Genomic DNA, 11,145 nt, shown 5'->3' with positions numbered 1-11,145 from the left:
TGATTGTGGAGGGGTAGAGGAGGGGGCACTCAGAGGCTTGTTTGTAGTGTGCTAAAGCTCCACAGGTGATTTTAACCTTCTAATTTGTTTTAACCTTCTAATTTGTTTTAACAAAGCAGCTTGTATGTGTTTTGTGATGAAGCTCTAATATTTATCCCAACACATATGTGCTTTTCCTATGCATACCCTTAGTGAAGAAACCAATTATAATTAATTTAAACCTCACTTGTGCTTTCTCATAGGGATCATCTTTAAGAAATGAAAAGCGAGGCTCGTCGTACCTTCTCTCGGCCCCAGACAGTGGTTCTGTGGAGATTGTGGACCAACAGTCTGAGGGCACAGCCGCATACTACGTGGAAACCTACTTAAAGAAGAAACGAGTGTACTGAGTAAAGCTCTCCTTGTAACCTCGTAGGTCCTTGCAGTACCTCTGCTGTTCATTGCTGCCTTAACTTCATTCAAACTAGCCATATCCTTTCAATACGGGTTTATAATCTCCCACAAGGATCTGTGTTGTGCAGCAGGCAGAACTGCCAAATGAAAGATACATAGCAATAAGAAGAGACACTCATTGAGAACATTTTCCACTAGAATTAGATGCATTTTAATGTGGTATTCACTGACAGTCCACTGAAGAAATTAACAGTGTTTCAATAGTCCTTATTTAAGGACTGGGAATAGTTGACACCATATATAAAGTTTGAAGCAATAAACAGGAAACGGTTTTGTTTCCTGAGCCTTAGAAACAGGAGTTTCTGATAAGCCAATGTGCATTTCAAATTGCTTTCCCTAGAAGTCATCTCGTCTATAGATTTAGAACTTTTCCTAGAATTGCAGAAGTGCAAGTACCAAATGCAGTGACGGTGATGTCATAAAGATGCTCTACGTACAACTGAGTATCACCCACACTCCAGCCAGGCAATTTAAAACCTGAGTTGACAATCGTGACATCCAAGGTGCACACCCCTCAACATTTCATTGATTTATTTAGCTGGAGCTTTGGTGGCAGTGTTGTAGTTTGAACCTACCAGCCACTCTCCCGGTAGACGTGGCAGGCTGCTTCTGTAAAGGTTAACCTTCTTGGAAATCCTTAGGTGCAGTTTTGCTTACAGGGTGGCTGTGAGTCAGAATTGACTCAGAGGCAGGCAGTCTGGTGTGGATTGTTTAGAATTTGTACCTTTTGTGACAAACACAGGTGCAAAGTAGTTTTGTGATCCAATACAGGGGTTTGGGAAACTGTATGTCCATGTGGGCCAAATTCAGTCCACCAGTTGTTTTTCACTGCCCTTGAGCTAAGAATGTTGTTTACATTTCTAAATGTTTTTTTTGGGGGGGAGGAGTATTAATTTGCCACATGTGAAAATGATATGGAATTCAGATTCCAGTGTCCATCAGTAAGATTTTGCTGTAACACAGGTACATAGGATTAGTGGAGTCGTGACAGGAGACCATCTGGAGTGCAGAGCCTAAACTATTGATTGTCTCGTCCTATAGATACCAAGCCTGTGATCCCTCACATAATAGCATTAATTCCCCATCACTTTTACTCTAGCTGAGGGCAAATCCTTAGCCTTGGGACAGACTTTTTAAGTGGCAAGGATTGCAGGCTTGTGTGCTTCCTGTAACAATATAGACTAACAATGCTCTAGATGGGGGGTGGGAACGTCTGGCCCGTGGGCACATTGGGAACTCACTTCCGACTCACAGGAACCCTATAATGGGGTTTCCAAGGAGTGGCTGGTGAGTTTAAACCACTGACTTTGTGATTCAAACTGACCTTGTGGTCCAGTGCGTATCCCATAGTACCACACCAGGATTCCCACGGTCCATATGTTGTTGTTGTTATGTGCCGTGGAGTCGGTTCCGACTCATAGCGACCCTGTACAGGGTTTCCAAGGCTGTGAATCTTTACGGGAGCAGAAAGCCTCATCTTTCTCCTGTGGAACAACTGGTAGTTTAGAACTGCTGTCCCTGAGGTTCGCAGCCCCGTTTGTAACCACTATGCTACCAGAGCCCTTGAAATCATTTGGCCTGGCCCTGCCAAGGCAACTGCAGGCCCAGCCATCACATTAGGGGTGAATTAATTAAATGTTTGATCAAACATAGCAGGCTAATTTTTAAGTTGATCGTTTTCTATTTCTCATGAATGATACTATAAAGTTTGGCAGAAAAAAAGGCTCCCCACTCCTGCTCTAGACACTACAACATGGCCGAGTCTGATCATCGAATGCCCCATTTCCACAGTAAAGTAAAGCGGTCAGTACTGCCCTTTCTGAAGGAGTCTATGAAACAACAATACAAATATGCGCTAATAAGCTATACCTCACTCTGCTTTGTTGTATTCTTTTGTAGTGTGTTAGTTTGAAAAATATCAGCTATTTAACCCAATTTATATCTGAAAGAATTGTCTATCCTTATTGCATATGATTTTTGACATCATTTTCTGAACCCCTTGGTATCAAATGCATGAGAAAGCCTTTGCCATCTAGAAATTCCTGAGGTTACTGTTATTCGATTATAGCCGATAGGGAGTTTGGGGCTCTCAACAGTCCTAGTTGTTTTTTTAAAAAAATCTGAGCATCACGTATCTTATCATTTGGGTGATTTATTATTTTGACTATGATATAAAGAATCTTATTTGACTTACGAAGTTTAAAATGGATACATGTGTTGTATGCTTTGTAAAGCATTCTACCTGGTCTAATTGTATATACTACTTCTGTTGGAAAATGACACCTAGGAAATTACTTTCTAAGAAGTATACTACCTATAAAACACAGATCTCGGTCAGGCGTCCTCACTCAATCAGACAGCAGGTTTCTCTCGACGCCCTGCACTTGTGGTCCACTTTCCTGCTGCCTTTTAGCCTCCTCAGAACTTAGCCATACCTCTACTGTAATGAGAACAGGAAAAAGGGGGGAGACAGTGAATTTTACATCAGAGCTGTAAAATGAGAGCAGGAAGAAGGTGAAGGAAACTGACATGAGGATGTTTTGGATTACATCACATGTGGACTTGCTATTTCCCACCAGCCTGTGCCCCATGATCAATGGACATTAATACATGTGCAAATCAAGTGGTATTGGTAATAAGGACCATTATACTGAACCCCCAAAGCCTAAACTGCTATTTTTCTATGTAAGCGAATTGTTTGAAATGCTCTGAAAATGAAATCTGAATATTAAAAGGCATATGCATGTGAAGTCTTTAGTATATTTATTTGTATAAAGAGTAAACAAAGTGCATATAGAGTGGCCACAGGTTTGACAATAAACAGAGACCTTAGTGATGGTAGGGTATCAACTGAGTTTAAATGGCAAGTTTATTGTTGCCAGCGAATGAATGCTGAACACTCTTCCAGGCTCAAAAGGAGGAGAAAAGTAATGACACTGAACAAATGCTAGACAGCGTTAACCAAGTTTTTCAGACTCTTGGTCATAAGGATCTTTAAGGTTCACACTAAATCAGAGTAACCGTTTTTGATTATCCTAAGGTACCTCCAAGCAAACTGGACATGGTTAATTGGTTCCTGGTTCCATAAGTGCTTCTAGCTGGGCCTTTTCTTTCAAGTTTTATGGCCAAGGGTGAAGGTCAAAATAGTGATAGACTCTTGTAGATGGAAGCTAAGTTTCAAAACACTCTAAGAACAGTGCAATGTTATGTGGCATCTATTCAGACTGGTTGCATACAGCATCCCAAACCAGTGCTAGAACAGCTTGCCCCAAAGTGGCAGAGTTGTAAAAGGGTATACACTGACATTTCTTCAAAGTATGTAGAAGAACATCCAGGTTCTTGGGTTTGATGATCCTAATTAAAGTTATACAGCTGAGGCAAGCACGGGCACAGGCTGAGTTCTTAAGAATTAAGGTCATGCAGCAAAGTATTTATTCCACAGCTGCCCCCTTGTGCATAAACAGTTTTCTCAAAAAAATGGGTACCGCGGGTCACCCAAGGGGACAGGAGCTAAGCCACTGGAGAAACACTTCAGTTCAAAGGTTAAGTCCTACTGGTGGCAGGAATACACTCATCTCTGTATAGAAACAATGATATGCTAACTGGTGGCTACTACTGCAAAAAGGCTTGGTCTCTCACTGTATAGATAATGAAATTTGATGGCAAGTTAGAGTATTAGCTATATGTCCTATCAATATTTATCTTGGGTTTATGTGCCAGAAAAAACTTTTCACATCAACTAGCAGTTGGGAAAAAGCTATCATTTTGAGAGATTTTGGTCAACTCCCTGTCGTTCTGAAAGCTCCCATTTTGGTAGGTAACTGTGGGTAGTGGCAAACTAACCACAATAAATGGTGATACAGTCCTTCCAAAAGGAGGAGCGCTTAAGTGTGTTCTAACACTTTGTCACTGTTGGTTGCTAAGTTACTGGTGCCAAATTTAAAGGGGAAGTTCTTACGCACATTAAGCACCGCAGTGTGCCTTATTTCAACACGGATACATACATAGTCACTGAATGACTTTTTAGACTGAACAGAAGCTTTGGCCATTAAAATTTTTCTTCTTTAAATGGTTTGGGTATTTGTTCAGGGAAGGGAGACTTGATAAATGATGAAATTTAAATGTTATTATTCATGCTTCTTATTTTAAAAGTGCTTCAAATTCTTCAATAAGGTTTTGAAAGGTTGTCCGACTGGATGGTTGTAATTCCCAGCATTTTCTCATAAGTTGGTAAACCTGTAAAAAGCAGGAAAACAGAAAAACAGTAACAACAGTAAAAATGTTGAGTTTGGAAGCTTTTGTAAAATTACAGAACATCAGAGGTAAGAAAACAATTTTGAAAACGTAAATAATTTTTCCTTAATAAATAAGCTGACAAGAAAACAAGAATATATAATTAATTTTAAATACAGAAAACGTTAGACTACTATGTTCTTGTTTGTTAGTGTTCACTGAGTTGGTTTCAACTCATAGCAAAACTCTGTAACAGACCGAAGCCCAGCCTAGTCTTATACCACCTTCATAACTGTTACGTCTGAGCACCTGCCACAGCCACTGTGTCAGTCCATCTCAATGAGGGTCTGTCTCGCTGACCCACTACGAAGTATGATGTCCTTCTCCAAGGACTGGACCCTCCTGGTATGCATAAGTGCCGTCAAGTCAGTTCCGACTCATAACGACTCTGTATAGGGTTTCCAAGGAGCTGCTGGTGAGTCTGCACCTGCCGACCTTGCAGCTCAGTGCTTATTTTCTATCATTCATAGATAATGTTGTAAAAGTTGAGAAGCTCATGGGTTAATTAACCTTCAGAAAGATCAAGTGATTACTGTAAAACAGTGGAAATGTGAAGTTAAATCTCAGTGTAGACTCTAAATTTTCAAACTTGTTTCATTCTGTGACTTATAAACAGTCTAGTGTTTAGTCTTAAAGGCTCGATTCACTTTAGTGTATGTACTGTTGAAGTGAACACTCATTTCACTTGAGATCACACAGAATGGGGGCAGTGTTATAACAGGTTACATAAAAAATTGCACTTCTCTTGGTTTGTCACAGTAAGACTAGACCCAGATGTGTTCTGTAGGGTAAGAAGTGGATCAACATTGACGGAAGCCTACTTTTGGAGTTAATCCTTGATTTGAACAGAGTCCATGGCTATCATCAGCCCCTAAGAAGATTTCTCAAATGTATTATCTGAAATTCAGCTTCTGAATACTATTTTAAAGGCATTTTTCTATCCCATCTGTCATTCTCCCACCCACCTCCCCTTACTAGCTAACTCAAGCTGTTTAAACCTAATAAAGGCAGTTTTATGCCTGTGAAGTAAGCCATCATTACCTCATCGGGGCAGTTGGTAGGACATGGCAAACGCTTTCCTTCCTTTAATGCATTCACAAGTCTTGTGACTGTCATCTGGCCATGAGTTGGGCCGATCATTTTCAGGTACAACTAAAATAAAACCAAATGAAACATTTCATTTTGAGCATATTTATATATAAAAACCAAATACATTAAGAGTAAAATTACCAGTGTTAACAGGAAATGAGAGTAACAATAAAAACACTTTTTTCTTTAGTAACCTGAAAGTCCAATATCCTTTGCCTAGCTCTCAGTTATCAGTCTATTAATGAACTCAGACTCTACCATCCACTCCTTCCCTATGAGCCTGTTTCTGTGAAAATGACTTTGGGGATAAACAAACCATAGGCTAGACTCCTAACCAATAGTATCCTAACTCATTTGTTCTCACATGAAACCATTCCTGGTCTATTCATACAGATAACACCTTTGAAAGTCAAAACTGGGTTCCCTGTTGTAACCAAGGCACCAGAGAGCCACATATAACTGTCCAGTAACAAACCAGATCAAGTGGAAGCATATTTCCCAGTCTGCTAAAACATATGGGTTGGATTCACGTGAATAAAATTTCAGCAGAAGGAAGGATGGCTGTGTTTTAGCTGGATGCTCCATTGCAGTGACAAGACAAGTAGCTTACCGCCATGGGACTGGAGTCGGAATCACAGTAAGTGAGCAGTTCATGCAGAGTCACTCCAAACGACCAGACGTCAGAAGCGATGTAGAATTTACACTGGATTAAACATTCTGGGGCGTACCTGGAAGAAGGCAGAACATGAAACTTCATTTCCCGAGAAGGAAATTCCAACAGACATTACACAGGCACTCAAAGGAGTCACGCTCTGGTGCTTAGAATGGGATATCTGTAATAATATTATGTATTAATCCTAGTGTGGATCAGCACTGGACTGCTAACCACAAGGCTGGTGGTTCAAACCCACCAGTCACTCCTTGGAAACCTCATACAGGGTCACCATGAGTAGAAACCAACTCGACAGCACTTAACACACACACACTGCTAGGTGTACACTAGACATCTACAACAATATGCTTGCTAGTATCTCAGCAGTGTATCTGCACCAAACAATCAGTGTCAACTTTTGTCTTAGTCCATATTCTTTCATTTCACTGAGCCCTGGTAGCTTAGTGGGCTATGTGTTGGGTTGCAAACTGCAGGGTCAGCAGTTTGAGTCCACTAGCCACTCTAATTGCCTCGGAAACCCTATACAGGGTTGCTCTGAGTTGGAACTAACTTGACGGCACACAGCAGCAGCATGCTCTCACTGTGGAGCTGGTGGAGGTCACAGGAAAACATCTTCCAGGTTGGAGTCGCCTTCACGTTCAAAATGAGTCAGCAGAGCAACCTTACTAACAAACCCTCTTTCCTATGTTACCTATTTTGGCAAATGATACCTAGCTGCCCAAGTCAGAAACCTTCTGTTATATTGTTAAGTGCCATAAAGTCAGCTCTGACTCATAGTGACCCTACGTAGGCTTTCCAAGGAGCGGCTGCTGGTTTGGAACCACTGAACTTGTGGTTAGCAGTCCAGTGCTGATCCTACAGTGGCACACCTAAATGTCCCCGTATCCCTATTCCTGTCTTTTTTGAAACCCTGTCACTATCCTAACCACCAATCCCAGGTCTTGCTCTCAGTGAGTCTGGTGTGGGTTTCTGAAGCAGCCTGGTCAGATTTCAGGCTTGCTTCCCTCCATTCCATGGTATGATAGATAATTAAGGTTTTGTGTCATACTGGCTGGGCCTGGATTCTCAGTGGTTTGGCAGTTAAGAGGTACTCATCCTCATGATTAATGATCAAAGACCACAGCCTTCAGTATGGATTTCACCTCAATGTAAAGAAAACAAAAATCCTTACATTGGAACAATAAATAACATCATGAGGAATGGAAACAAGATTGAAGTTGTCAAAGACTTCATTTTGTTTGGATTCACAATCAACACTCACGGAAGCAGGAGTCAAGAAATCAAATGATGGATTGCATTAGTCAAATCTGCTGCACAAGATCTCTTTAAAATGTCAGTGCACCTGGCCCAAGTCATGGTATTTTCAGTAGCCTCATATGCATGTGAAAGTTGAGCAGTGAATAAGAAGATTAGAGAATGAATAATCAATATATTTGAATCATAGTGCTGGAGAAGAACATTAAAAGTACCATGGACTGCCAGAAAAAACTGTCTTGGAAGCAGTGCGGCCAGAATACTCCTTAGAAGTCAAGATGGCGAGACTCAGTCTCTCCTACTTTGGACATGTCATCAGGAAGGACCAGTCCTTTTTATCAAGCATCAAGAAGAACATCATGCTTGATAAAAAGGAGGATCCCCAATGAAATGGACTGACACAGTGGCAAATACCATGGGCTCTAACTTATCACCAAACTGTGAGGATGGTGCAGGACCTGGCAATGTTTTGGTCTGTTTCACATAGCGTTTCTGAGTTGGAACTGACTTGATGGCACCTAACTATCATCCCCGAGATGTGACCTGAAGTGGTATTTCCTGATCTGATGTCATCCTGGGTTAACCTGTTAAGGAGGTCAGATGCAAGTGACAGAATTAGGCTGTATCGTGAGTCAATCTGAGCTACAAAAGGAGAAAGAAAGGGACCTATTACTACCAAGAAAGAAGTGCCAGAGTGGAATGCATCTTTTGAACTTGGGGTCCCTGCACTGTGAAGCTCCTAGATCCAGGGAACTATTGATGCCAAGACCCATGGAGCTTTCTTAGGAATGCTGGGCCTACAGATGCTGAAAGGAGACAAGGACCTTCTCCAGAGCTGGTGCTCTGAATTTAAGCTTCTATCCTACTCAACTGTGAGAAAAAATGTGATTGTTAAAGTCATCTACCTGTGCTATTTCTGCTGCATCAACACTAGATAACTTAAAAAAAAAAAAATGGTGCCAGTAGTATGTGCTCTAGCAGATACCTAAAATATGGGTAGAATGTGGCTTTGGACTCGGATAATGAGCAGAGGCTGGGAGAGTACTAAGGAGCCTAACAGTAAAACCCTAGCTTGACTAGAAGAGACTGTTGGTGGAATTCTGGATGTCAAAGGCAATTCCAATGAGGGCTAAGAAGGAAGTTAGGTGAGGGGTAGTGGCAAAGAAACTGCAGCAGCAGAACCAGAGACAGATACAAGATGGCATGAAAACAGGCCCACAGAGCAAGAGAGCTTAGTGCCCTCTTGCAGGCAGAGTGGGGTGCCTCCGGACACTTGTAGGTAAAGCTAGGCTCTCTGACCCATGGAATGAGGGAGCTGAACACCTCTGGCCACAGCTTACTGGTGGAATGGGGTAATGGGCACTTAATCAGTAGAGCTAAAGAGCTTTGCTCAAGCAGAGCAAAGGTCAGGCTCTCTTTCTAGAGATCAAAGCAGAAGCTGAAGAAATAAGCTGCCATAGTCAAAAAAGGTAGGGCCAAAAGGTGGAACCATGTCCTCTAGGGTTCCTAAGGGTGGGGCCACCGTTTCCTAAGTTTCAAAGAGCTAGTTCTTCTTCACACTGGGTTCTGGAGTGTGGGGCTACTGTAAAGTGGCAGAGAAACTGCAGAAGCAGCCTCTGTTTAAAGCTGAGGTGGGGCTGGAAAGTTTGAGGGGGCAGAAGAACAGGGTCTGCCAGGACTGAGGGGGTGGTGTACCATTCACACTGAGGGGGACTGCAATGTCTGAGAGGGCAGAAGAACAGGGTCTGCCAGGACCGAGGGGGTGGGGTACTATTCACACAGACTAGGGGAATGCGGCTGTTCAAGGCTGAGCGAGCAGAGTTGCCTTTGTAGTGGGCCTGGAAGACAGAGCTAAAGGCCTGGATTGAAGGGTCTCCACCCAGAATACATTGTGTACAGCCAATACCTAGAGTATGGATGGCAGAGACATTGTCCAGGGAGTCTCAGAGAGCAGAGGGATTGTTTTCAAGGCTTGAGAGTTAATGCAAATTGCTTTCTTAGATTTTAATTTACTTTGTGCTCAGTGGTGGAAAAAAGTATCTTTCCCTTCAGTTGCTCCTGTTTGTAATGGAAATGTCTGTATTTTGACTGTTCCACCACTGATTTGAAAGCAGATAAGTTGTATTCTAGATTCATTCATGAAGCGGGATTTTGTACCAGTTTGGAATTTAGAGTTTGAAGAATTTGGGGATGATATAATAGTATCAGTGTGCTTTTGGCTAATACGTGTCTTTGCTGCATTATGTTAGCAGCAAATAAGACTTTTTATTTGTATTTAGACAGTATGTGTGGTTTATGAAGAAATGTACAGGTGCCAAGTTGAAAAGGAATGGACTATGAGAGTTAAGGTTTTCTGTCAACCTGGCTGGCCTGGATTTTCAGTGATTTGACAATTAAGAGGTAGTAATCCCTATGATTGCAAGATGGCAGATCGGGTGGAAGTGCAGTAAGAGCTCTGCCAGCGACAACACAGAATACCTGACCAAGCAGGCTCAGGGGATGGTCCCAAAACTCTGAATCACATATAAAGGAATATTTAGAAGGTTGGAAGGCTCACAGCTGGGGGAATTTTGGGAGAAGCAAGAAATCTATTGCTTTCTAGTCCGGGACACTCAGCTGCTCCAGGAGCCGCCATCTTGGGTGAGTCCACGTGGGGGAAGGATCAGAGCGGCCACAGAGGCCTGGCAGAACCGCAGAGATAAAGGTGTGGACATTCTTTTCTTTTGGTAGCTGTTCATTGATCCCTTGATGTCTGCGCACCTCCATTCTGGTGATTATAGGGGTGCCTGAGCTAGTGGGCACCCCAGCCCAACCCTGGGAGGGTTCTACTACGCATGCGCACAAATCTCCTTGAAATTTAGAGACAGTTTCCAATTAAAACAAAACGGCCACAGCCAGCCCTGAACTGTTTACCACTAGAAAAAAGGCCTGAACGGGGATTGTGGGGCAGGACAAGCAGACAAAAAAGGAAATAAGCCAAAAATTAAATCCTAAATTCAGCCAGAGCTCGGTAAACAACACCACGGAACACCGGGCCAAGAGGGCTCAAGAGATAGTGTTGGAACTCTGAAACAAATATAAAGGTATGTTTGGAGGATTGGAGGGTTTACAGCTGGGGAATTTGCAGGAGAATCCAGAAATCCATTGTATTCCGGATCAAGACACTCAGCTGTTCCAGGAGCCACCATCTTGGGAGAGAACAGCTTGATTGTATCAGGATTGATAGTATCAGGAGAGAACATCTTGATTGTATCTGATTGTATCAAGATTGACATAGAAATTTAAAGCGACAGTATCAACATAAAACCAAACGGCCACCACTCATCTGTCTGTCGTGCTGTGGTGGTTTGAGTTGCTGTGATTCTGAGGGCTATGCCACCGGT

General features: G+C 42.3%; 2 protein-coding genes across 2 annotated transcripts in view; one reads left to right on the top strand and one right to left on the bottom strand.

Annotated features, from left to right (window-relative positions):
• The window catches only part of RAVER2 (ribonucleoprotein, PTB-binding 2), a 137,197-nt gene extending 136,229 nt beyond the window's left edge, over positions 1–968 (top strand). The window contains exon 12 of the mRNA XM_006862459.1: positions 243–968. Within this exon, the coding sequence (XP_006862521.1) occupies positions 243–389 (147 nt within the window). The 3' untranslated portion in view covers positions 390–968. The remainder of the gene's footprint in view (positions 1–242) is intronic.
• Positions 969–4,593: 3,625 nt separating this feature from the next.
• JAK1 (Janus kinase 1) overlaps positions 4,594–11,145 on the bottom strand; it is a 65,503-nt gene continuing 58,951 nt past the window's right edge. Inside the window, exons 22-24 of the mRNA XM_006862458.1 lie at positions 6,446–6,563; positions 5,788–5,898; positions 4,594–4,689 (exon numbers count right to left, since the gene is read on the bottom strand). Coding sequence (XP_006862520.1) covers positions 4,594–4,689; positions 5,788–5,898; positions 6,446–6,563 — 325 coding nt within the window. The remainder of the gene's footprint in view (positions 4,690–5,787; positions 5,899–6,445; positions 6,564–11,145) is intronic.

This window comes from Chrysochloris asiatica, unplaced genomic scaffold (genome assembly GCF_000296735.1).
Source record: "Chrysochloris asiatica unplaced genomic scaffold, ChrAsi1.0 scaffold00048, whole genome shotgun sequence".
Lineage (NCBI taxonomy): Eukaryota > Metazoa > Chordata > Mammalia > Afrosoricida > Chrysochloridae > Chrysochloris > Chrysochloris asiatica.
This window is presented reverse-complemented; position numbering and strand designations above follow the sequence as displayed.